This window comes from Arachis hypogaea, chromosome 7, assembly GCF_003086295.3.
Source record: "Arachis hypogaea cultivar Tifrunner chromosome 7, arahy.Tifrunner.gnm2.J5K5, whole genome shotgun sequence".
Taxonomy (NCBI): Eukaryota; Viridiplantae; Streptophyta; class Magnoliopsida; order Fabales; family Fabaceae; genus Arachis; species Arachis hypogaea.
In genome coordinates this window covers 268,390-292,566 of record NC_092042.1, presented here as the reverse complement: position 1 = coordinate 292,566, position 24,177 = coordinate 268,390, and the positions used below count along the sequence as shown (strand labels likewise).

General features: G+C 35.8%; 3 protein-coding genes and 1 long non-coding RNA gene across 4 annotated transcripts; 2 read left to right on the top strand and 2 right to left on the bottom strand.

Annotated features, from left to right (window-relative positions):
- Positions 1-259: 259 nt before the first annotated feature.
- Positions 260-6,076, top strand: LOC112766265 (protein DETOXIFICATION 45, chloroplastic). Its single transcript, XM_025812173.3, has 14 exons — positions 260-830; positions 907-1,046; positions 1,147-1,290; positions 1,390-1,565; positions 1,767-1,902; positions 2,738-2,834; positions 2,922-3,022; positions 3,521-3,684; positions 3,929-4,000; positions 4,121-4,237; positions 4,318-4,413; positions 4,497-4,618; positions 5,148-5,205; positions 5,762-6,076. The coding sequence occupies exons 1-13, from the start codon at positions 580-582 to the stop codon at positions 5,203-5,205; spliced, it is 1,674 nt and encodes a 557-aa protein (XP_025667958.1). The 5' UTR covers positions 260-579; the 3' UTR covers positions 5,762-6,076.
- A 493-nt stretch (positions 6,077-6,569) lies between these two features.
- LOC112766266 (isocitrate dehydrogenase [NAD] regulatory subunit 1, mitochondrial) lies at positions 6,570-8,000 on the bottom strand. Its single transcript, XM_025812174.3, has 4 exons — positions 7,488-8,000; positions 7,166-7,405; positions 7,020-7,098; positions 6,570-6,953 (listed from the first exon to the last, which is right to left on the bottom strand). The coding sequence occupies exons 1-4, from the start codon at positions 7,998-8,000 to the stop codon at positions 6,679-6,681; spliced, it is 1,107 nt and encodes a 368-aa protein (XP_025667959.1). The 3' UTR covers positions 6,570-6,678.
- Positions 8,001-8,405: 405 nt separating this feature from the next.
- LOC112766704 (uncharacterized) lies at positions 8,406-11,141 on the top strand. Its single transcript, XM_025812600.3, has 6 exons — positions 8,406-9,454; positions 9,537-9,617; positions 9,761-9,889; positions 9,992-10,054; positions 10,277-10,401; positions 10,685-11,141. Exons 1-6 carry the CDS (start codon positions 9,362-9,364, stop codon positions 10,875-10,877), a joined length of 684 nt encoding a protein of 227 aa, XP_025668385.1. The 5' UTR covers positions 8,406-9,361; the 3' UTR covers positions 10,878-11,141.
- Positions 11,142-15,309: 4,168 nt separating this feature from the next.
- Positions 15,310-17,651, bottom strand: LOC112762533 (uncharacterized). The gene is made up of 2 exons (XR_011864238.1): positions 16,633-17,651; positions 15,310-15,784 (listed from the first exon to the last, which is right to left on the bottom strand). It is a non-coding gene; the product is annotated as an uncharacterized lncRNA (long non-coding RNA).
- Positions 17,652-24,177: the final 6,526 nt, after the last annotated feature.

The following is a 24,177-nucleotide window of genomic DNA, read 5'->3' as shown; positions in this document are numbered from 1 at the left end:
TTATTTTCCCATGCCTTCACTAGTAAATATGCAAAACAAATAAATGCTTTCAAGCTAACCCCTAAAATAAACTTCATTACATTTTAATGGTTAATATCAAGTTTTTAAATAAAAAATTTGATAAAGTTTAATCACTTTTAAATAAAAATTATAAATTTCAGAGGCGATATAAATTACAAAATTATTAGTCTACAATTTTTTACTGTTTAAATAATCTCTCTCTTAACTTATAAGAGGGCATATAATGACGTAATATTTTGGCTTTGTATTTTTTAAAATTCTGAAATTTGAAATAAAAAAAAATATAAATTTCGAAAATAAAACTGTGTGCTGGAAAAGTTTGGTTCGGTGCGGCCGTGCGGGCCGTGAGGCCTATACGGCTGCAGCTCAGAGGGTGGATTGGGTGTTTGTTTTGATACTATCCATGGTGCTCCTCACTTGTCAGTGCCCAGTCATTGGCATTAAGGATCCCGCGAATGAACTTTCCAGTGCCTTCTCCTTCTGATGCTCTTTTTCTCCCCCTTCTTGTTGTAATCATCGGTCTGCAGCTGCAATCCATTCTCAAAGTCATCGTCGACCATGAAGGCTACCCACTTCCAGAGCGCTGCTCTCTATCATGGCCTCTCCACGTCCACAACCAGAAGAACCTCAATGCCCATCCGCAGACCTGCCCTCTCTTGCGCCTCCCGCATATCTGCTACCCCCTCTCCGTTCATAACCCTCTGCGCCAAACCCGCTTCCCCCATTCAATTCACTTCTCCTCATGATCATGATGATGACGTTCCTGTTCCTGCTCTCCTCACAAATCCGAATTCAGATAACTCCTCTCTGTAAGACCCTATTCTTCTCTGCTATTGCAACAGACAACTCAATAACTAATTAATTTTTTGTCCATCTTGCTGACAGTCGATCTCCCGAGAGTGGAAACACACACTCACACTCCGACGTCAGACGCGAGATTCTGCTGCTAACTTTGCCTGCCCTTGCCGGACAGGCAATTGATCCCATGGCACAGTTGATGGAAACAGCTTACGTCGGTCGACTCGGTTAGCACCTAATCTACTGCCTCTGTTCAATTCTAAACCCACTTCTTTGATTTCGCCATCAACTTCTAAATTCTAATTGTCTCTTGTTCGTTATTTTTAGGCACTGTGGAATTGGCTTCCGCTGGTGTTTCCATGACCATTTTTAACATCATATCAAAGCTTTTCAATATTCCCCTTCTAAGTGTTGCTACATCTTTTGTTGCTGAGGACATAGCCAAAACTGCTGCCGAAGAATATCTTTCGGGTGAATTTTATGTCCACAGTTAACTTCTTCATAGCTCTTATATGTTGCTTGCTATCATTTTTCATTGTCAACTCATGCCATGAATGAATTTCCCTGCAGAGCACAGTGGTATACAAAATATTGGCAATGGTAAATCCTTCGAAAGAGGCAATCGAAAAAAGCAATTTTCCTCTGTCTCCACTGCTTTGCTATTAGCACTTGGGATTGGAATTTTTGAGGCTTTAGCTCTGTTTCTTGGATCCGGAATACTTCTAAATTTAATTGGTGTATCAACAGTATGTTTTCCCTTGACCACTCCTTAGTCCTTCCTTGTAATTGATGTTGTATTTCACTCGTCCCTTGTAGCACTTAATAAATTATGGGGTACTTTTAGATGTGAATAATCTTGATGAAAATTCTATTGTTTCATTTTCCCTTCATAGTTCAAGAACTGTAATCCTCTACTCAATAATACTTGAATATATTCTTTACAACAGGAAAATCCAATACACAATCTGGCAATACAATTTCTCTCTCTAAGATCAGTTGGAGCTCCTGCTGTTGTACTTTCTTTGGCTTTACAAGGCATTTTCCGTGGGTTTAAGGATACAAAAACTCCTGTTCTATGCCTAGGCAAGTTCTTGGTTTAAATTCTGTTTCTTTGCTACATTCATCTTTTGAATGGTTTTTATATTATTTTCTTTATTTATTTTTATATATTTTGTATGGGCTTTGACACCTTGCTCTGCTATCTAGTGCTTCAAAATTAATGTTTTCTTATCCCTTTGAATGGTTCATGAATAAATTTTTATTATTAATTTATTACTGAAAATAAATTGTTAATCATTGCAGCCATACTATGCATTGTAATAATATGCTTCAACATTTTCTTAGCCTTTTGAAGGCCATTCTTGTAGCCATCATTCTTTAGAACATGAGTGATTTGGATTTCCTAACAAGCTCGCGTAAATAATTTCTAAATATATTGCATATTGCAAACTCATATCATGTGGTTTAAGGAGTGCTAACAAAAAATGCCTTTCTGTTGGGGAGTTCAAAGGAAATGTTGGTACCTACCTGCAAATGACTAAACGTTTGACAAGACAATATGAGGAAGGCCCCTCCATTTAATCATATTGGAATATGTTTATATTGATGACAGAACTTGAATATAAAATAATGCATTAAGTTTATGAATTTGAAGAAGCTTTCTCATGTGCAGGTTTTGAGCAGTGCTACGTACTTGTTTAGTTTTGTTATTGTAAATTTTGAATTTTTTTTTGTATCTAACTTATACCAATACTCAAAGAAGGAAATATAATGCTCATAGTATTTGGACACTCGTGACTGTTCCTGGGAAATGAAGATTAGCTTCATGTTATAAATCTTCTCTTAAAGTTGTTATATTTTAATTATTTATCATTTATATTATATACCTGTGCATGCTAATTTATTTATCTAATTGCAGGTATTGGTAATCTTTCAGCTGTATTTTTATTTCCATTACTCATGTATTTTTTTCAGTTGGGAATAGCTGGTGCCGCCATTTCCACTGTTCTCTCTCAGTATGTATTTTGAAAGTTTTTTTTTTCTTCCTTCATTTATTTATTATCCGATTTAATCATAATTACAATGAAATTTTTATTTCTCAGATATATTGGGACTTTGTTGATGATTTGGTTTCTGAACAAGCGAGTTGAATTACTTCCCCCAAGGATGGAAAACTTACAATTTGGCAATTATTTTAAATCTGGTGAGAATTTGTCCCTTCCTTATGTTTTCAATTTATAGCTTGTGAAAACCTGAGCACATTTACCTCATCTTCCAAAATGGTTTTTCTCCCTAAAAAATTAGATAAAAAGGAGTGGACAACAGTTGGATGCTAAATGTGATCTCAAGAACTATTTTCATTGAGAATTCTAAATAGAAGTGGTCACTTGCTAGTTTTTTTCCTGTCGTTTGCTCATATTTTTTTTTTTAAAAAAATTTAAAGATACTATGATGAATGAAATTGGTTTTTGATTTGTTCACTTTTTCTTGCAATGGTTCTTGGCATTTGTAAATATTGTCAATGTCAATGAATAAGATTGTTTTTTTTTTCTTCTGTATATTGCATTACCTCTTTCCTTTGATAGTAAAACAAGTATTTATATCTGCAGATTATCTCTTTTTCTCTTTTTCCCTTTTACTGTGCATTTTAGATTTAGTTCTATGTAGTTACTTCATTTATGTATCTGAGCTGCTGCTATAGGTGGTTTCCTTATTGGAAGAACACTTGCTGTTCTTACAACCATGACACTGGGGACATCTATGGCTGCTCGTCAAGGTCCAGTAGCTATGGCTGCACATCAAATATGTATGCAAGTGTGGTTGGCTGTGTCCCTTCTTACAGACTCATTGGCTGCATCTGCACAGGTAGTGAATCATCCCTTTTTTTTAATTGGTGGGGCTTTTATATTTCTTTCAATTTGTAATAAAACTAGGATGTCTATCAATGAAACAACTCAAGCCAAAAAGGTAGACTACGAGGACTAACATAAAACTAATTTTGTATAACCTCTCTCTCTCTCTCTCTCTCTCTCTCTCTCTCTCTCTCTCTCTCAAAATAAATAAATAAATAGATAAAGGACTCACACTGCTATTTTTTTAATTTATACAGGCCCTTATTGCAAGTTCTCTATCCAGAAATGAATACAAAATTGTGAAGCAAATTACTAATTTTGTATTAATGGTAAGGTTTATTTATTTATTTATCTTGAGGGAAATACCATTCAATCATTTGTATCCTCAGAATTCATATAAGTTATTCCTTAGTTTTGTGAAGTTGTTTGACTCGATGATGTCTTTCCAGATAGGAATGCTCACAGGTATATGCTTGATGGTAATTCTTGGTGCCTCTTTTCGATCTTTGGCAACAATTTTTACCCAAGATTCTGAAGTGTTGCAGGTTGTCAGGACTGGGGTGTTGGTATGTATGATTTATTACTACTAGTGTTTGCTTCTCTACCTAAACTATTAGCTTACATTGTCTTTTGTGATTGCTGCCAGTTTGTTAGTGCTTCTCAACCTTTTAATGCTCTGGCATATATTTTTGACGGTCTCCACTATGGTGTATCTGATTTTCCATATGCTGGTTTCTCCATGGTGAGTTGTTTGCTTGTCAAAAATTGCAATGTTTCTGTTTGGTTTATATGTTTGAGTTAACATTCGTGCAAATTGCTTCATAGATGGTTGTGGCAGCAATATCCTCAACCTTTTTGGTATTTGCCCCTTCACATTTTGGCCTTCATGGGGTATGGATGGGATTGGCTCTCTTCATGGCACTCAGAATGGTAGCTGGCTTTGTCAGGTAAACTTGGAATTACTGCACAAGTATGCTCACTTTTACATGTGTATGGAGTGTAAAAGTAACTTTCCACATCATTGAATCATTCTATATTGAAGAAGATTCTCACAAAATTGACTACTATGGACAAATTATACATTGATCTAGAATTGTTTAATACCTGTGTAAGTATGTAAGATCTTACAGAAGTCTAAATGGTCATTCTTATGTATCTTGGATAAGAGTGTTTTTCTCACATCTTGTGTTCTAATTCGGTAATATGGTCTTTAAGTACAAGAATGCATGATTTGTGGAATTCTGTGCTAGTACTATGTTTAATGTAACTTGCTGGGATGTCAATATGTCATGTTTGAAACTTGTGTCTATGATTCACAACGCTTGCATTGATTATTATTTCTTCAAGTGAAATTGTTTAACCAATTGTTAAATCATTGATTATTATATCTTTTTAATAGATTTTCTGATGCTACGTAGGAAAGCACCTATAATGCGTTCCCTTTTGGCTGAACCTTTTATGTTTTTACATTTTCAGAGTACTATCAAAGAATGGTCCTTGGTGGTTTCTGCACAGGGATTTTCAAATTGCTTAGGTCAGTTTATATTTGTACAATTCTTAACATGTATATACTTTGAGAGTGATTTATGCTTCTGATACGTTTAATCTCTCTATCTCTCTCTCTCTCTCGTGGTGAGAAAAGCTATTATTCATTATTTCATTTAATGAAATTTTGATATTTGAAAAGCAAGTGTTGGAAATTTGATACTTAGTTGACCTTTCTTCACTATGTAATCCTTCTATTGACCTCACATTGGGATAAGGCCTAGTTAGCTGTTATTATTTCTTCTCAATTTTGAAAGTTGAAGATGCGATTATATTATTGAAAATGATATTAGTTGTAGTTTTTAATCTGTTTGTCGACACTAGTAGCTTGGTGTCCTAATTCACATTATTGTTACAAAGGGTAAAAAGTTCATGAATGACATGATTATGGTAGCGTTCAAATTCATGGAGTTAATCTTTGTGTTTTGAGTATAATGGAATTGTATTAATCAAACACGAAGAACTGCTTGAATAATTTCTAAATTGTATATGATGATTAATTTTATGCTATTCTAAGTTCCTAATCTTGTAACTAAATTCTGCAGAAGCTGCCCCAGAATGTGAATACAGATGAAGCACTGGAAATGAAAAATTTCAGGATGAGTCTCTGCATCAAACACTATGTTTAGAAGTTTACTCACTTAGTATTTGGAATTTCCGTTCTAATTGTGCAGAAAATAGAACTACTCAGAAGCACTTTTGTAGGTTGTTGCATTGAATTCAGAGAGAAATTAGTATAGTTACATGAGAGTTATCTGTAAAGGAAATCCTCCAAACCCCTCACGCTCATTTAGAAATCGCATTGCAGCATATTGGTCAAGTATATACACAGAAGCGGAGCAACCTCCATTTTATGGTCAGTCTTGGAAAATATCATTTGTAGAAGGGTCCAAAGACTTCTTGAACGTTGCGGTGTGCTTGTGAGTTCATTCCACCTAGGCAATAATTCATTTTTTGACAAACAAAAGAAACAATAATGGTAACAGCTACGTGTTTCTAAGTGTAATTAAATTAAAACTGAGTAGGGAAAAGATGCATGGTGCACGATGTTCTCTTCACTCGAAATGAGTAGGTGGACAGGACTGATACTGTTGAATTTGTTGTGAAACGGACTTCTGAGACGCACCACAATTACTCGATCAGTCCAAAATTGCACTCAAATTGGTTCGCAGCATGTTAGTTACCAGTATCCTTTACATGGTCAATTGACCTTGAGGATGTAAAGAGACAAGGTTAGGTCCTAGTTCCCAATAATGAATCTCTCATTGTGGAGTAAATATATCCTTGAACGAGAAAGCAGAACAAAATTGTTCATGGGAGAAGGCAAGGCTTCAACCATGTCCAAAAGAATAGTAATGGAATGTGACTTTTATTACAAAAACCACCATTGAGGCGAAAATTATTTGAATGTATATAATTGATATGGGAAATATTATACCAAATGAGCGAGGTGAAAGTTAATCTAGTCGAGGTTGGCAATGACCGCGTGGACAACCTCCTGGGTGGTGCTGACTCCACCGAGATCTTTAGTCATGTACTTACCCTCAGAAATGACACGCTTGACAGCCGTCTCAAGACGATCTGCGAAGGAAGGGAACCGAAGATGCCTCAACATCATGGCTGAGGAGAGAAGCAGAGCAACTGGATTGGCCTCCTTCTGCTCCACCAGCTTCTCATTCCCCACATTTCCTGCGGATGCGCCTTGCTCAAACACAGCATGATCGCCCCCAACATTGCCTGATATCATCAAACACATCAATAAACATAACATAGCAAGGGGAAGCTGATAAGACAATTGATTACCTCCAGGCATGACACCAGTACCTCCGGCGATGCCAGCTGCCGTATTTGCCACAAGATTGCCGTAAAGATTGGGAGTGACCTGCAAACACATTGTTCATGTCATTATTTTGGGGCGGGAACGAGAAGCGGAGAGAGTTACCAGTTACCATAACGTCGAATCGCTCCGGCTTGGAGACCAGTTGCATGCAGCAATTGTCGACGATGATCTCGTTGTACTTGATGCTGGGATATTTGGTTGCAACCTGGCGGCAAGATTCTAAGAAGAGGCCATCGGCAAGTTTCATGATGTTGGCTTTGTGGACGGCCGTCACTGTCTTTCTGTTATTCAGGTACGCATACTCAAATGCATATTTTGCGATTCGTTCGGAGCAGAATTTGGTCATCACCTGAAGTCAAGTTGCTGGAATAAATTATTAAACTGAAAATGAAATAATGGTGAACAAGACTATTGACTAGTGAGAAATGAACCTTGAGGCTCTCAACGACGCCCGGGACGACCTCGTGCTCGAGGCCGGAGTACTCGCCCTCGGTGTTCTCTCGGATGACAACGATGTCGACGTTGTGGTGGCGGGTGGGCAAGCCGGGGAGGTTGAAGCAGTTGACGAGGGAGGCGTAGAGATCAAGCTCCTTCCTGAGCTGGACGTTGAGGGAGCTGACTCCGCCTCCCACGGGGGTCTTGAGTCCGCCCTTGAGGCACACCTTGTTCTTCCTGATCGACTCCAACACCTCCTCCGGCACGCGCTTCATGTCCCCGTGCACCTCGTACCTCTCGAAGTACACGGGCGCGTGCATCGCCTCCATCACCTGCTCCACCGCCCTCGTCACAAGAGGCCCTATTCCGTCCCCCGGTATCAGCGTCACTCCTCTCGGCGCTCCGTCCCCTGGCCGCGGCATGTACGTCACGCTCCGCCCGCTTCCAATGGCGTGCTTTACCATCCCCTTCAGCGTCATGGAACCCGCTGCTATGCTTCTTCCACCCATGCCTGCCTCCTATTCTGATCCGATCCGATCCGATCGAATCTGTGTATTTTTCAGTTCAGACTGACTTCACAGGACGAGAGGAAGACCCGAATTTCCATGCCGCGAGGTATTCACGATAAAGACAACACAGGCCAACCCCTTTAACAATTTGCACTGATGCCCCTCATCTTTTCACTATTCATTATTTACACAAGTTGGGAAGGAAATACCATAATCAATGGGTAAAGATCACAACTATGTGAGAACTGAGAACTCATGACTCATGAGTGAGATGAAAGTAGAAACACACTACAGTAATAATGCTAACATTATCTAGCATCGCGACAAGTACGAAATGGTTACAAGCAAAAACAAGTGCAGCCTTATTCCGTTAAATTTAAAGAAAAATATTATTTACACAATAATATCAATTATTAAAATTAATCATTAGTAAAAAAAATTAATTATTATATAGTTATGTATAAATATATATAATTTAATTTATTTTTAATATATATTCTATCCAATAGTTGATTTTATTGTTTTTTAATTTTTATAAATTGAGTGTGTTATTTCTAGACATAGAAGATGATTATAAATAAACCGAAAGGTCAGATCTAGAAAACCACTAATCGAACTCTTCGATTTAAGTTTTTTAAATTTTATTTTTTTTTCACAAAATCTACTTATAATTTTAGGTTTGGATTTTCTGAATTTTTTTTTTACAAAACTTACCTACCAATTTGTTTTCTCTTTAAAATAAAAAAAATTACCCAGTACAAATTGAAGACTCAATTTTATTTTTCCCAAAATTAAATTCATTTTGTTACAAATTGGACATTCGATCTTTTCATGCTAGCCAAATCTAAGCTTTAGATTTACAATTTAGAATTTAAAAAAAAAAATCTCTATATTAATAAGAAACACACTATTAATCTATAGTTGAGCACAACTCATTCTCTATTACTAAAAAAATAGCCTGATTTTATACCTAAATTTTATATTTTTTTACCATTAAAAATAATTTACTTCAATTAAGAACTTATAAATGCCAAAAGGATAAATAAAAAACTAAAAAGTAAAAAATAAATAGTTGACAGGTTTGGTTGAACAGACAAGCCTAATTAGCTAACCATATTCAGTAAGATCTGATCAGATTGAGTAAAATTTAACCGGACTTAATTTTTTTGGAGAAAATTTGTGTATTTACGACGAATAAATGGATTAATATAGTTTGATGGCACGAGTAGTGGTTAAGTTGTTAGTTAGAATGATTCTTATTTCGATATAAAAGAAAAGAATTAGGGTAGTAGTAGTAGGGAAAGAGATCACGGGCAAAGTGTGTGTGGCACTAGCAGCCGCAGGTTTAGGGTAATCAAAGAATGGTAGGTGTAAATTTGACAAAGAACAGTTACTGGGTTTTGAGGCATGGCAAAAGCATTCCCAACGAACAGGGTCTCATTGTTTCCTCCATGGTTTGATCCCATTCATTCATTCATTCTTTATACCATATATGTTGACTTGTCCTGTTTTACTCATTGATTCTTCTCATCGCAGGAAAACGGTACGCGCCCTGAATTCCAATTGGCTACCGAGGGAATTGAACAAGCACACGTAGCTGCAAAACTTTTCCAACAGGTTGGTAGGTCTACAGTAGTATCCTGCCATTCAATTTCATTTTTATCATTGCTTTATTATTTGATCCGATTCTATTTCGAAAATTCCACACTACCCCATATGCATCAAGTTACAACTATTCTAAGTCTAATTCATGTGGACAGGAGCTGGAAGCAAATAATATACCACTTGCCAATGTACGCATTTGCTATTCTCCATTTTCAAGAACAAAACACACGGCTCAAGTTGTTGCAGCTGCGCTCAATCTTCCTTTTGAAGGCCCACAGTGCAAGGTTAGTCACTCAGGTCCAATTTTTTATTCTCTTTCACCTACATCTGTTTTGATTTATCAGTTGACACTTGAAGTCCATTTTGAAGTCCATTTTAATGTGCAGATGGTGGAAGATCTCCGTGAGCGCTATTTTGGTCCTTCATTTGAACTTCTTTCACATGATAAGGTAAGTGAGATGTTTAACGGAACTTTTATATGCTCTGCTGAACACTCCGTACCACCATAGTAAAATTGCCAATTGAAGAAAATTTGTTCTATACTCTGCATCATGTTTCATCATTAGTATATACATATAGATGAAATATTCAGAACATGTCACGCAGCACCACCGTTTAGATATTCTGGTGCGCCAAAGCAACTCATTGATTACTGTTTCCATCATCAACAGTATGCAGAGATTTGGAAAATGGATGAAAAGGATCCACTTGTTGGGCAAGAAGGAGGAGAAAGTGTCAAGGATGTTGCCTGTAGACTTACAAGAGCGGTGACAATTATGGAATCAGAATATGAAGGGTAATGATTCTTATCTTAATCTTCATTAGGAAGTCTTACACTATTCATGAAATTTGTAGCGCATATAATATAAGTTCAACAACAAATCTATTGGATCCCTGAGCATATTCCCTAGTTGCTGCCAAAAGACTTAAGACACACTTTGAAATGCCAATACACTTTCTTAATTGTGATCTAATTGGACAGTTACAAATTAGTACTTTTCTTCTCGAGAATTGTATATATATGTGTTGTCCTCCTCCGTATTCTATCAGCTTTTACGTTTTCTTGCCATATCCTGCAGTTGTGCCATTTTGGTTGTGAGCCACGGGGATCCCCTGCAAATCTTGCAGACAATTCTGCTTGAATCTATACAACAACAGGAACACCCTAACAAGGACTTAGCATCAATTCTAAGTGCAGTTCAAGTAGCATCAATCTTATCCCAGCACCGTAAATATGCTCTGGTAACCGGAGAGCTCAGGCGAGTCGTTTGATAGGTTTGAAGTATAGGAGGAAGACATTACACTATTTTGGCTCAGGCTCAATTTAATCCCCCTATTGTTGCTAAAAGTTAAAAAACACTTATCTCCAAAGTCTAGACTAGTTAGTGATAGTAGACCTTGCAGAAAATAATGGGTTCGATTTTATTTACTTAGTTTTAATATATGCATTACTTTTGTATTTTTTTTATACATTTATTTTTAGTATTTAAAGCGGTGACTGGTGAGTAAATAGTCAAATTCGTCTTTAAAAGATTATTCATTGTTCAAATTGGTTTTCCAAAGATGTTTTAACCAAATTCGTTTTTCAAAAATTTTAAGTTAGTCACATTAATTCTTGTTATTTTTATTGCTTATGGTTTCAAAATTTGCTAATGCGGCATATTAAATGATATCATATTGATCACAAGACACACTTAGCAATTCTAATTGTTGCCAAGTTGATAAATTTATCCAATTAAATCAAATCAGTCCCAAATTAGAGAGATTTTGAGGAATTGAAATCTTTTAATTTTGTGTTAATTTCATCTAATTTTATAAATTTGTCATGCTAGCCATTAATTAGGATTGAAAGACTAATGTGATTAATTTAAAATTTTTGAAATACAAATTTGATTAAAAATTTTGTTTGAAAATTAATTTAAAGAACAAATATCTTTTATTCTTAAAGTGATTGATAAAAAAATAAAAGATAAAACATACAGATTTATATTATTAAATCATCGTTATAATATATTATTATTCGCCTTAATTTTGTGCGTAAGTCATGAATGACTATTATTCTAGTACAAATCACTTTTAATGCTAGCTAAAATACAATTTTTCTTATGAAATTAAAAAAATATTTATTATATAAGATTATATGATTTATCAATATAAAGTTATAAATTGATAAAGGATAAAAAGTAGAAAAATAACTATTAATAAATACATTTGATAAATTAAAAAATAATATCCAACCAAAAGTTAACTGCTAAAGCATCGAGAAAGTTTAGACAATAAATTTTTTGCCACCTCTTCTATGTGGTATGAAAAAAAAATTAAAATAAATCAAATTATGATATGATTTTTGTCAAGAAGCCAATAAAGAATAGACAAACCTGACAAAATGAAACATGTTACGGGGCAGTCCAACTTTTATATGCTCTGCTGATCACCCTGTACCACCATAGTAAAATTGCCAATTGAATAAAAAAAATATTGTTGATAATCAAAGTATCCGAAAATGGCATTTTAAGTGAGTATTTCATTTTTCTTTTTCTTTCTCCTTACTCTATACCAACTACTTCTAAGCAACGCCCTATTTGTAGAACAATATCCATGTCCCCGCATATATATCACACCCATCCAATATGCATGTGCCTCTTAACCTTTATTCCATCCATTATTATATTGTTGGAATCATTATTTTCCTCTTTCTAAATATTTGCTACTTCAACTTTTTTTAATTATTAATATACCATAATTTTAATATTTTACATACAATGAAAGAAATATACTATTTATGTGTGACAGGATATACTACTAGTTAAATATAATAGGAATGAGGTGGCAAAAAATTAATTATATTCCCTAACTTTTTCTCTTTGTGTTTCGATGGGTTAATATATAGTCATTCATATATGAACAAGTAAAGACTATATATGAATTCTTCAATATATGTATCATGAATTATATAGATGATGTGATTTTATTTTTTATTTATCTTAGATGTGAATCAATATTTATCTTAGATGTGAATCAATCCTCTGTATATATATATATAGGGCAAGTTACTTAAATAAATAGAATAGAGAAAATATTTACCCAAATGTGCAAAACTGGTTCTTGTTACCTGCATGTGCAAAAAGCTAGCATAAACCGTGGCAGGTCCCAGTGGATTATGGCCAAAAGATATTGAGTGTAAACCGTGGTAGGTCACCACGGTTTACTAAGGAGAGATGGCATGCATAAACCGTGGAGAGTCACCACTGTTTATGAAAAAACTTGTTTGCACATAAAACCTTGTGGGTCACCACGGTTTATGTGTGGTAAATAATGGCCAGAAAACCTTGTTAATTTTATGTCCAATAGAAAATGAATTTATTAGCACAATAAATTTATGAGCAGAATCTTAAATTATGTCTTATCAACAACAGCTTTTTATAATAGAAAGAGTACAATAGAAAAAAAATCAGATAATACTAAGAAAATAATTTTTATAGTGCTTAAAAAATTGATGTCTATTTACTAAAAAATAAAAAATTAATATTTAATTTAAAATGATGAAATTTAATAAATTTAAAATATTTAAAATTTTTTATGTAAAATAAATTAGAAAAAAATTAGACTCCAATAATAAACACCATGAAATTTTTGGATTTTTTTCTATTATAAAATAAAAAATATTTTTAAAAATAAATTAACTAACATTAATGTTTGGAATCTGTGTTTTTATTTTTTATTTTGAATTTTTATGAAGTTTTCAAAATCTTAGGCGAACTTATAAAAACTACTCAAAAGTTCGTTTAAGCTTAAGGTGACCTCTCTCATTATATTCATCTTTATTTTTTCATTTATAAAATAAAGATTCATTACACTATAACATATTAATGAGTACAATAAAATAATTACTTGTTAATATTGGTATATTAATATTCATTAACATGCTTATTGATTAAATCTTTTATATAGATTTAATAAATTCACACATAAGTGTATATTGATACATTAGTATTTGTTAAATTTAAAATAAAAAATATTTATTATATTATAAGAATATTAATGAGTACTCTAAAAATTATTAATAAGTAATTATTTTATTATGTTCATTAATATTTTTTATAGTATAATAAATATTTAAATATAGTGTAAAATGAAAAATAGGGATAAACATAATGAAAAAATAATTGATAATACATGTAAAAATTTTATACTATATATTAGTCAATAATACATAAAGAGAACGAAAAAATTTTATTATAAATATTCAATAGAAATAGATGATTTTTTTTTTCTTTATAAAATGTACTATATATTGTGTATTTATTAGGTTGCCTTTGTTTTCAACAACAAAATAGGATAAGACACTGAAAATAGGATAGGATAAGACACTGATGGACAGAGACACAAAATTTTGTGTTCTTGTAATTCTGCTTGGTGATAAACTAGAACAAATTATGAAAATCTAATTTATTCTCGTTTTTTTCATTAAAAAAATTTGAGATGAAAAATATAATAATAAAAAATATAATTATAAAAAATTAACAAGAATAATAAAAAAAATAAAAAATAAGTTGTGTCTCTTGGACATAAAATTAACAAAGTTTTCTGGCCATTATTTACCACACATAAACCGTGGTGACCCACAAGGTTTTATGTGCAAATAAGTTTCTTCATAAACCGTGGTGACTCTCCACGGTTTATGCACGCCATCTCTCCTTAGTAAACCGCGGTGACCTACCACGATTTACACTCTATATCTTTTGGCCATAATCCGCTGGGACCTGCCACGGTTTATGCACGTTTTGAAACCGTGGTGGGTTGCCACGGATTACATAGAAATGGCTTTTTGCACATGCAGGTAATAAGAACCAATTTTGCACATTTGGGTAAATATTTTCTCTATTCTATTTATTTAAGTAACTTGCCCTATATATATATATATATATATATATATATATAAGAGGAAAGAAAATAAAGAAAATAAAATTTTCTACTCATTTTCCTTCCACCACTTTTCTTTCTTTTTATTTTCCTTTAAACTAAACATAGTGTAAATGCACATGTTAACTTTGGTGGCAACTGGCAAGTGTTAACTGGTCAACAACAACAACAGACAACTTGAATTTTGCTTAAACAAACATGTGTTTGAATCTCATCTTATAAATACAGTAATTCATTAGTCAATAGTAAATTTTTAATGAAGTTCTAATTTGTGAAGAATTAGTCATTAACTTGTGGAATTGGAGATTAAATGGATCACCAAAATTAATTCTGTTATTAGCACTAAATTCCGATAAATTAACTCTTGTTATTATTTTTTTAGTTTTTGGTCCTAAATTACTATGGGTTCTTATATTTCACTCCATGGTTAGGCCCACGTTTCAAACCCGGTTAATTAGTTGAATGGATTTTCCTTAAGGAGTTGGGCTTCCAACATAAATTTCAGTCCAAATCATTCAACCTAACAAAATTAAGCACAAATTTGCGAAGTACATAAAAAAAACACACACAAATTTGTATGCAACTCAGGTTTAGTTGAGCTGATACATTAGCATGCTTCTTAATATGTTGCATTTCTTAACATGTGCGAACCTTAGTAATGGCAAGTGGTGGATAAGAACCCTTAAAAATTATGGGTGTGTGAGTGGATAGTTTGTAATGTAATAATGCCTAGGATTGGAGAAAGTCCAATCCATCTAAACAAAAAAAAAAAGAGCACAAATTTGTATTATGTCACTTTCTAAAATTCAGAAAATGAAAGAGAAATAACATACAAAAAACATTACCATATCAACCAATACTATATACATTATTATACAATGAGTGCTACTGTTTTCAATACTAAGAACTAACATAAACTTCCATGTATTAGAGTAAAGAGAGCAATCTGCACATCATTGTTTTCAATCCATGAAAGGATAAGTTAGAAGTTTAGAACCATATTTGACTTGAATGTGTATAGGAACAATTATATTTATACCTAAGAAAGGAGTCTAATAATGCAGGACCTATGTACCTGAGTTAACCAAAACTACCACTCCTACTCCTACTGTCAGAACAAGATTGTGAGAATGGGAGCTTTCTTTTGCGTGATTCAGTAGTTTTTGCTTGCGTTACTCGTGAAATAGGGATATCATCATCATCATGTTCGCTGTCACTGATCTCAATGATATTTTGCAATTTGGATCCTCCCTCAGCTGCATCAAAGATATGGAAATTGAAGAATTCTAGATTGGATAACCGAATGAAATATATATCTATAGTTATTGCAACATTTTTTAGGTAAAGTCAATCTCAAGCATTTCATGTAATTGAAATTCTATGGTATAAGAATAATGCATTCAACAAGTTTGGATAACATATACAATAGGAAACTCTGTGATCTTGCTTGTATAAATTGATCAATTTACTTATCTACTCAACAATGGTAAAGAAAATTTCAACAATAGTATTTTAGAATTTTCTAATACCCACAAATCTCATGTAATTAAGATTTTCCTAATCAAGACAAGAAGTGAACATCAAAGAGAGTAAATTGGAACAATATTCTATTTACATAGCACAAATAATCAACCTTATCCTATTCACATATTTTTGTTTGGTAAGCTTGGTAGTTATGAACTTAATACTTGTGGAAGCAACAGCCTGATAAACTTCAATAAGCACTATGAGTCTATGACAATTTGATTTCAAAGTAAATTGAATTCTGTATTGAATTTATGTTGTCAATTTGTGTCATATAGTAAAATGTAAAATCACTAGAAGAAATTTCCCCATTCTTTCAAAAGTTATTTAAAATATATATAAAAGGGAACATGTTCTGTTAATGCAGCTTCCAAAATACTAGTTCAATGTGTTGAGACTAATATATTGCTCTTAAGACTCAATCAAACATAATCATGACCTACACACCTGAAAACCTGACAAAATTATATAATTAATGCAAAGATCACTATAAAGTAATATTTTCAGAGTACTACCAATAAAAAAATGGACATTACTAATTGATTTAGTCATAAGAGAATTTGAAGTAGAATTTCAATACCAGCTGCAGCACCATAAGATTGATGAAAATCTGTGTGTTGCAAAGGTAGAGAACCATCATTAACTTCATCATTGAACTCCTTCACTTCTTCTTTGACTTTAGAAGGAAAACCAGGATCATCAACTTCATTAATATCATGCTCTCCATCAAAAGAAGCATTACTCATCAAAAGCTTTGTACTTTCCTCCAATTTCACAACCCTATCAAGCAATTCCAAAAACTTAAAATCAGCCTTCAATTTCTCGTCCACCAACTTCCCATTCTTATCATTCAACTCAGTAATGGTATCCAAATTATTCTTTTTTTTCAGCCTCTAACTGGGCCACTTTCTTCCTTAATTCATCAACAGCATTGCCATTAACCTCACATTTCTTCTTCAACTCCAACAACTTAAGATTCTCGCACTCTAACTCTTTGTTCTTCTTCCTCAAATTCTCAATGGTTGCCTTGTCCAACCCACTTTCCTTCACTCCTTTAAATAACGTCTCATAAAGCCCCTGTACCTTCTCACACTGTTGCTCTTTCTTCTTCAATTTATCCTCAGCATCAATCCTTGCTAGACTCTGAAGCTGAAACTTCTCTTCAAGTTGACCAGCCTTGGTTTTAAGTTTTCCCTCTCTTTCTACCAAAACCTCTTCAACTCTGTCATAATCCTCTTTTTGCCACTTAACTCGAAGAATTTGAATGAGCTCAGGAATGCTCATCGTCTCCAAGCTTTTGTTACTGGTTGATGAGAGAATGGGGGGGTGACCCAGGTTCGGTTTTTGGTTGAACTGACATAACAAGGGCGAAAAGTTCGAACTTCGGAGAAAAAGGGAAGTGGGATTCGAAAAAGTTATTGGCTTTTCGGTGTCTGAAGCTGAAAAAATTGGAGCAACGTCACTGTGAACGAGGAACAGAGGAAGATGAAGAGAAGAAGCATGCTTTTCTTCTTTTGTAAGAGTGAATACTGAAATTGTTACCGGTCTGCACTTTGAAACTTGGAAGGGCAGTGTATGAAAATTGACGTTTGATTGTTTGGGAACTCAGAAGACATTTCTGTAATTAAATGCAAGGAGGGTAGAGTTGGAACTATAATGCAAAATGAAGTAGTATAAGAAAATTGAGAAAAATTCTTATATACACTCTAGATAGTAGATGTCAAAGAAATTTCTTTTCTTTAGGTTAATTTATTATCATAAAATAATTAAAGAAAAAGAGATAAAAAAAAAATGAATGAATTGTTGTTAAACAATAGATACTAGATAATAGAATCTCTCAAAAATTGAATGAATTTCTATTGTTTAGAATTTAGATTGAAAAAAAAAGGGATGGTCAATGATAATACTAAAAAAATTTATACTCTCTGTGAACGTATAGTACTTTTTTCCTTTAAATATGTTCAATATTTATAACTAACTAAAGATTAGATTAAGCTCCTAACTTAATACATAATTACAGAAACAGATTCACTATAATAAAATGAAATGAAATATGAATATATATTCTAGTAAAATTTACATTCAAAACTTTAATTCTACTTAATCAATTTTAAATACTCAACATTCTAAACAACATTATTTTTCGGGCAATTTACGTTAGTAAATTGTTTGATCCCCAATATTACGCAAATATATTGTTTCCAAATTCAATACGCAAATGTATTGTTTCACTATTTTAAGAAATTACATTTTTATCCTCTCAAGTGAAAAAAAAATTAAAATGATCCAATTCTATGTTAAATCTATCAATAGGATTGATTAGTTCATTCGAGGAGATCCTGTGTTAACTCTTCCAAATTTATATAAGTTGCTAAAGCTAAGGAATGAGTGATGAATATTGCTTGTATTTAAATGTATGACCTAGCTCCCTCATAAAATATAGGTCTAGCCCAAAATATTTGTCTAATTAGTATAGTTAAAGACTTCTAAACTAGGCTTTTTTTACTTAATTTGCTTATTGTTATTCATTTATATGCTTTTTCTTATTCCATAAAATAAGATATGAGCTAAAAAAAAAACACAATTCAATTATTAATCACTAATACACAAGCCTTTTTTTTTTGTCATGACTTTGGGCCAGAGAACTGACCCAACAACACAAACAGAACAAGAAACCCCCCCCCCCAAAAGATCCGGTCTGCCAGTGCCCGACCCGACGCAGTTAGTGCCCGCTTCTAAGGATGGAACTCATGTTATTCAACGCTCTTTGATTGTGGTTGCCAATATCGCCGGGATCTCCATTGCGGGCTGAAGGAGTTGATGCATGAATCTGAAGACTGCAGCGTTCGTACATCATCGATCTGCATATGCCCGTAGTCAGCATGGGATCTCCACTTCTGCCACCCATCGCCGACCGCCGCTGTTGACGCCCCTGGTAGTGGATCCGTCATGAGGAAGTTCCTTCTTCGATCATGTTTACCTCGCCGCTGATCCTCTGTCTCGCACTCGATTGTGCAGCTCTGGATCCGTCAACGATCCCTCTGTATACTCCTCTCCCTGAATCGAGTTTGTGGTTGCTGTTCTCTGAGGCTGGCTGGAGCACCGCGGTGGATCTTTGCTGCATCCTCACTTCAGCTTGTTGGTTATCCTGAATCTTCGTTTCCTCCCTCTCATGTAACCCATTTTCTAATTGGTACCCTTGATGGTTAGTAGGACCTGAGACCCCTTTTAATTGTTTATGAATCTGCTGATTGTGCTGATGAGTTGCGAATCCAGCTTCTGTTCTGATTGTGTTCCTGATTTGATTAGGAGGATCAAATATCCACTGCCTCCTGATTTCATTTCCTGCTGCCATTGCTGCCAGTTGGTGAGCTACATTATTGCCTTCCCTTGGAGTCCAGGTAGCTCCCACGTCCGGAGCCTCGTCCAGCAGCTGGAAAATGTCTCTGATGATAGCATCCGCTTCTGCTATCGGCATTCTAGCCTTGATGGCTTGAACCAAAGGTAAACAGTCAGTTTCAATTAAGCAGTTGTCCATTTGTAAATTCCTAATCAGAATAAGTGCCTCTCTATATGCCTGAGCCTCTGCTGCTATTGCTGAATTTATGATGAACCTTGATGTTGTTCCAGTAATGATCTTTCCCTGCCAATCTCTGACGACGACTGCTGCAGCTGCGATGCCAGATTCCCTATGGAAAGTCGTGTCAGTATTCGCCTTCAGCCTGTTTTGTGGCGGGGGCCTCCAGGTAATCCTCTTACTTTCACTACTCCTATCTGCTCTTGATGTGTTGTCTGTGCTGCGACTCCTTGTTGTATTGTGATAATTAGTTGCTAGCTGTTCTGCGTTGATAATTGCCTGTTTTGGATTGTTTCTTATTTGCTGGTAAATGTGCTGATTCCTTGCTTTCCATATGCACCAACAAACACTTCCCAGTTTACACAATATTCTGTCCTGTTCCTTCCCTGTCCCGCTCTTTATCTTCCGAACTGTATCCATCATCCATTTCTCGAAAGATGAAACATTATTGGCTGTAGGCGCAATTTGAAGGCTAGAACCGAACCAAACTGCCCTAGTCCACGGACACAATAGTAATGCATGTTCAACTGTTTCGTTCTCAGCCTGACATATGCTGCATGATGGTTTAACTACGCATCTACGCTGATACAAATTAACGTTCACTGGCAATATATTATGAGCTGCTTTCCAAAAGAACATCTTTACCTTTTGTGGCACTGGTAATCCCCAAATAGTTTCCCACACCTCCCTAAAATTCTGACTTGTTGAGGCTTTGCTTTGTTTTATCTCCTCCTTTGTATCTTTCTCCACCTTCGTAGAATAGTATCCAGATTTCACTGAATATTGTCCATCCAATCTATCCGGCCATATAAAATGATCTTTCTTGTTAATCAAACTTATGGGTGTTCTTTTAATTAAATCAGCTATGTTCTCCGGAAATAACTCCTGAATTCTGTTCGCGTCCCAACCCTCACCCTCTTTTATCAACTCGCTAACCCTTCTGGGTTGCCCTTCGCCATGTCTCCCCAGCTTGTCCATTCCCATCACCCAATTGTCTTTCCAAATGTCAATCTCTATTCCACTCCCTACGCTCCATCTACCTCTCCTTCTAAGGAAGTCTCTCCCTTCCAACAAGCTCTTCCATATCCATGACGCGTTCCTTCCTTCTTCGGCGTCCCACAGGCTACAATTTGATAATAAATGGCCTTTAGTGTCTTAGCCCAGATTGCGTCCTCCTCCTTTAGTAATCTCCATGCTTGTTTCGCCAAGTGCGCGATGTTTTGGCATTCTACATCCTTAAACCCCAATCCTCCATTTAATTTGCACTTTGTCAAATTTGACCACCCTTTCTAATGAATGGACCTTTCCTTTCTATTATTTGTCCACCAGAACCTCGCAATTGCTGCTTCAATACTTTTGCAAAAAGATTTGGGAAATTTGATGACATTCATAGCGTAGGTTGGAATCGCTTGTATTACCGCCTTTATCAAAACCTCCTTTCCTGCTTGATTTAATAGTTTCTCTTTCCATCCTTGCATCTTATCTAGTATCTTCTCCTTTATCCATTCTAAGGCCTTATTTTTGGACCTGCCCCATCTCGCTGGTAACCCTAGGTATCTCCCAGGATCCTCCCACGATGCCATTCCGGTGATCTCCTCTATATTAACCCTCCTTTGAATAGATACTTGATTACCAAATATCAACCCAGACTTCTCAGTGTTGATTCTCTGGCCTGATGCTTTGGTATATTTATTTAGAATCTGAATGAGTTGATAAATCTCTTCTTCCTGCGCACCTGCAAAAATTATACAGTTGTTCCGAGGGTTACCTGAAACTGGAGGTCAATCTCGGATGAGATCTTTGGTACTGGTCGGAGATGATGTGTCCGGATGGCTGGTGGCGGCCGGAGCTGTTGTGTTCGACTTGTTGGACCTGCTGCACTGCTGATCCTTGGCCACCGGAGGGTGGGGGTACCTGTAAGAGACTCCGATGCTTAAGTTAGCACGGGTATTAAGCAGGTTTTTATGTAGAATCAGAGTATGAGTTATACCTGGGTGCTCCAGTGTATTTATAGTAGTGTGGGTTGACCTTTCTGATAAGATAAGTTAGTTATCTTATCTTATCTTATCTTATTTCGAGTGAAGTCAGCTTATCTTCAAGGGAACTGCCTTTATCTCTATAGGCTTGGATTGCCTTTGGGATCTGGGCCGTGTTCCTCTATTTGGGCCCTTTACTGGGCTTTCCTGTTGATTTGGCCGAGTTCTTCGTAAAGAAGTCGGTCCGTTTGACCTGAACAGGTCGGTCGCTTTGCTACTGAACATCCCGGTTCGGATAGCTCGACCCAGGGTATGAACAGTACCCCTGCTTGAGCTCGGTCTTCTTTTTGAGGTCGAGTTCTTGACTTCGGTCCTTCTTTAGTGAAGCCAAACTCAAGCATTTTTTCGATTCCTTTGCAGAAGCTTTTTGAATGTAGAACGTTTTTCTCTAGAAGCGCGCGCTTTTGTATTAGCGCTTTGTCCTGGGGAACGTGCGAGGGTTTAATACCCTATTTAATTAGCATTAATTGCTCCGTTTTTCCTTTGGCTCTTTATTTTGATTTTTGAAAACTTAGAGACGGTTTCTCTTCTTTGCTCTTTCGTAAATTCTTCACCATTTTCCTCCGTTTTTCTCGTTCTCTGTTTTTCGCCTACGTTTCTTCTTTTCCTGCGTTGCGGCGTCACTTGGCGATTCTCGGGACAACTTACATCTCCTTCTTTCCTTTGAAGCTTTTCTTTTCTCCAGGTGAGTTCCATTCGTATTTTCTTTCTCTTTCGCTGCTTTGGCTTTTTGTGATTTAAGTTGCGGTTTTGCTTTGAGGGAAGTTTGGATCTTTCTGCTTCTACTGTGCCTGGTTACAGTCGTAATGCGTGCTTTGAATCTTTTTTGCCTTTCCTATTGCTTTAATGTGCTTAGGGCTTCTGCATGTTATCTCTCGTTTTGTGCTTTTGATGATAATGCGTTTGATTCTGGAAAAAAGGCTGGTGTCTTTGATGATTTCTGTTTGGTATGCTCGGTGTTGGTGCTTGCTTTTTGCTTGATTTCGAAAAAAGTTTGCGCCTTTCCGCTTGGCCATTTTTGCTAAACTGTAGAAAACTGTATGAGGGTGAATCTTTTTGCATTTTCGCTTTCTTTTGTTTTCTTTCTGGATTTTATTTTGATGAGTGCTGGGATGTAGGCCGTAGAAATAACTTGAAAACCTCGCTTGTTTACTGCCTCCAAGGGATGCCTCAAGATCTTTTGTCTTGAGTCTTGGGGTTTTCCCTTTTTGTTTATCCGCCCGTCGAGATGTTTTGCCCTCTGTCCGAGATGTTTTCGAGTAATCCATTCTTCTTTTTCTTTTTGTAGGATTTAGTTGACCTCATGTCTTCTCGCAATAACATTGTAGAGATGTCTTTCAGAGTTCCCGAGCAGATGTCCGATTGGCTGGACTCCCTCGTTTTGTTGTGTGTTTCTATTGTGGATGCTGAATTTTGTGCAGAGCTGAGGAAGCGCCATAGGATTTGTGGTAACAGTGCCCGCGAGGGGGATTATGAACTTGTTGCTCCTGATTCCGATGAGAGAGTTTGTTTTCCAACTTCTGTCGAGGGGGAGCGTCCCTCCTTCTATGCTTATGAATACTTCTTCAGCCAGTTAAACGTTACTTTCCCCTTTACTGCTTTTGAAACTGACTTGTTGTGGTCCTGTAACATTGCTCCGTCCCAGCTTCATCCGAATTCCTGGGGTTTTATCAAAATATTTCAACTTCTTTGCCAAGAGTTGGACATGACACCTTCTGAAACTCTTTTCCTTTATCTTTTTGTCTCGGCCAAACCCAGAGGTTCCTCCAAAAAGAAAGCTTCCTGGGTTTCTTTCAGGTCGGCCCAGGGGCACAAAGTTTTTGCCATGTATGATGAGTCGTTTAAAGATTTTAAGAACTATTTCTTCCGAGTCCATGCCATTGAGGGGGTTCACCCCTTTTTTCTTGATGAAAATGATGAACCTACTTTTCCTCTGGAGTGGCAAAAGAATGTAAGGGTGCCACGTTACACATGGGAAATGCTTAGTGAGGTTGAGCGGGCCTTTGTAGTTGTTCTTGAAGATTTGTGGGGAAGCCACCCCATCTGGACACGAAGAGATTTTTGAGTGATCCATCTTTGGTTCGGGCTGCTTTGGGTACTGTCTGATTTGTTTTTATACTTGCTCCCGAGCTTTGTTTTTTCCTGTGTTGTAACTTGTCTTTGACTTTTGTGTTTTTCAGAGATGTCGAAGAATAATGATTCTATGAGGGCCTATAAGAAGGCGAAGAAGGCAACCGCTGCTTTAAACATCTCGGCCAAGGCGGCCGGAGAGGGATCTTCTCAGCCTCCAGTTAAACCTCCTATACCGAGTTCTCCCGGGCCGAGGAAAGCAATTCCTACTCCTCGGGTCCGTCTGGTTGATCCTTCACAATCTTCTGTTGCGGCTTCTGGTGCCCCTCCTAGTAAAAAGCAAAAAACAATTGAGCCTTTCAACCTCGATGCTCCTGACTTTGATGCGGTTGAGTTTGTAGACCAACAAATCGGCCCTTATGGTGCTCTTTCAATGGACGAC

Bases quoted from the DNA above. Each gene is read 5' to 3' on its own strand.
- LOC112766704 (XM_025812600.3), top strand. From the start codon at position 9,362: ATGGTAGGTGTAAATTTGACAAAGAACAGTTACTGGGTTTTGAGGCAT. The intron at 9,455-9,536 runs GTTTGATCCCAT...TTCTCATCGCAG, and splicing joins GTCTCATTGTTTCCTCCATG to GAAAACGGTACGCGCCCTGA. The intron at 10,402-10,684 runs GTAATGATTCTT...CATATCCTGCAG, and splicing joins ATGGAATCAGAATATGAAGG to TTGTGCCATTTTGGTTGTGA.
- LOC112766266 (XM_025812174.3), bottom strand. From the start codon at position 8,000: ATGGGTGGAAGAAGCATAGCAGCGGGTTCCATGACGCTGAAGGGGATG. The intron at 7,099-7,165 runs GTAACTGGTAAC...ATGTGTTTGCAG, and splicing joins CGGAGCGATTCGACGTTATG to GTCACTCCCAATCTTTACGG. The intron at 6,954-7,019 runs GTAATCAATTGT...TGATGATATCAG, and splicing joins TACTGGTGTCATGCCTGGAG to GCAATGTTGGGGGCGATCAT.
- LOC112766265 (XM_025812173.3), top strand. From the start codon at position 580: ATGAAGGCTACCCACTTCCAGAGCGCTGCTCTCTATCATGGCCTCTCC. The intron at 3,685-3,928 runs GTAGTGAATCAT...TAATTTATACAG, and splicing joins CATTGGCTGCATCTGCACAG to GCCCTTATTGCAAGTTCTCT. The intron at 4,238-4,317 runs GTATGTATGATT...GATTGCTGCCAG, and splicing joins TTGTCAGGACTGGGGTGTTG to TTTGTTAGTGCTTCTCAACC.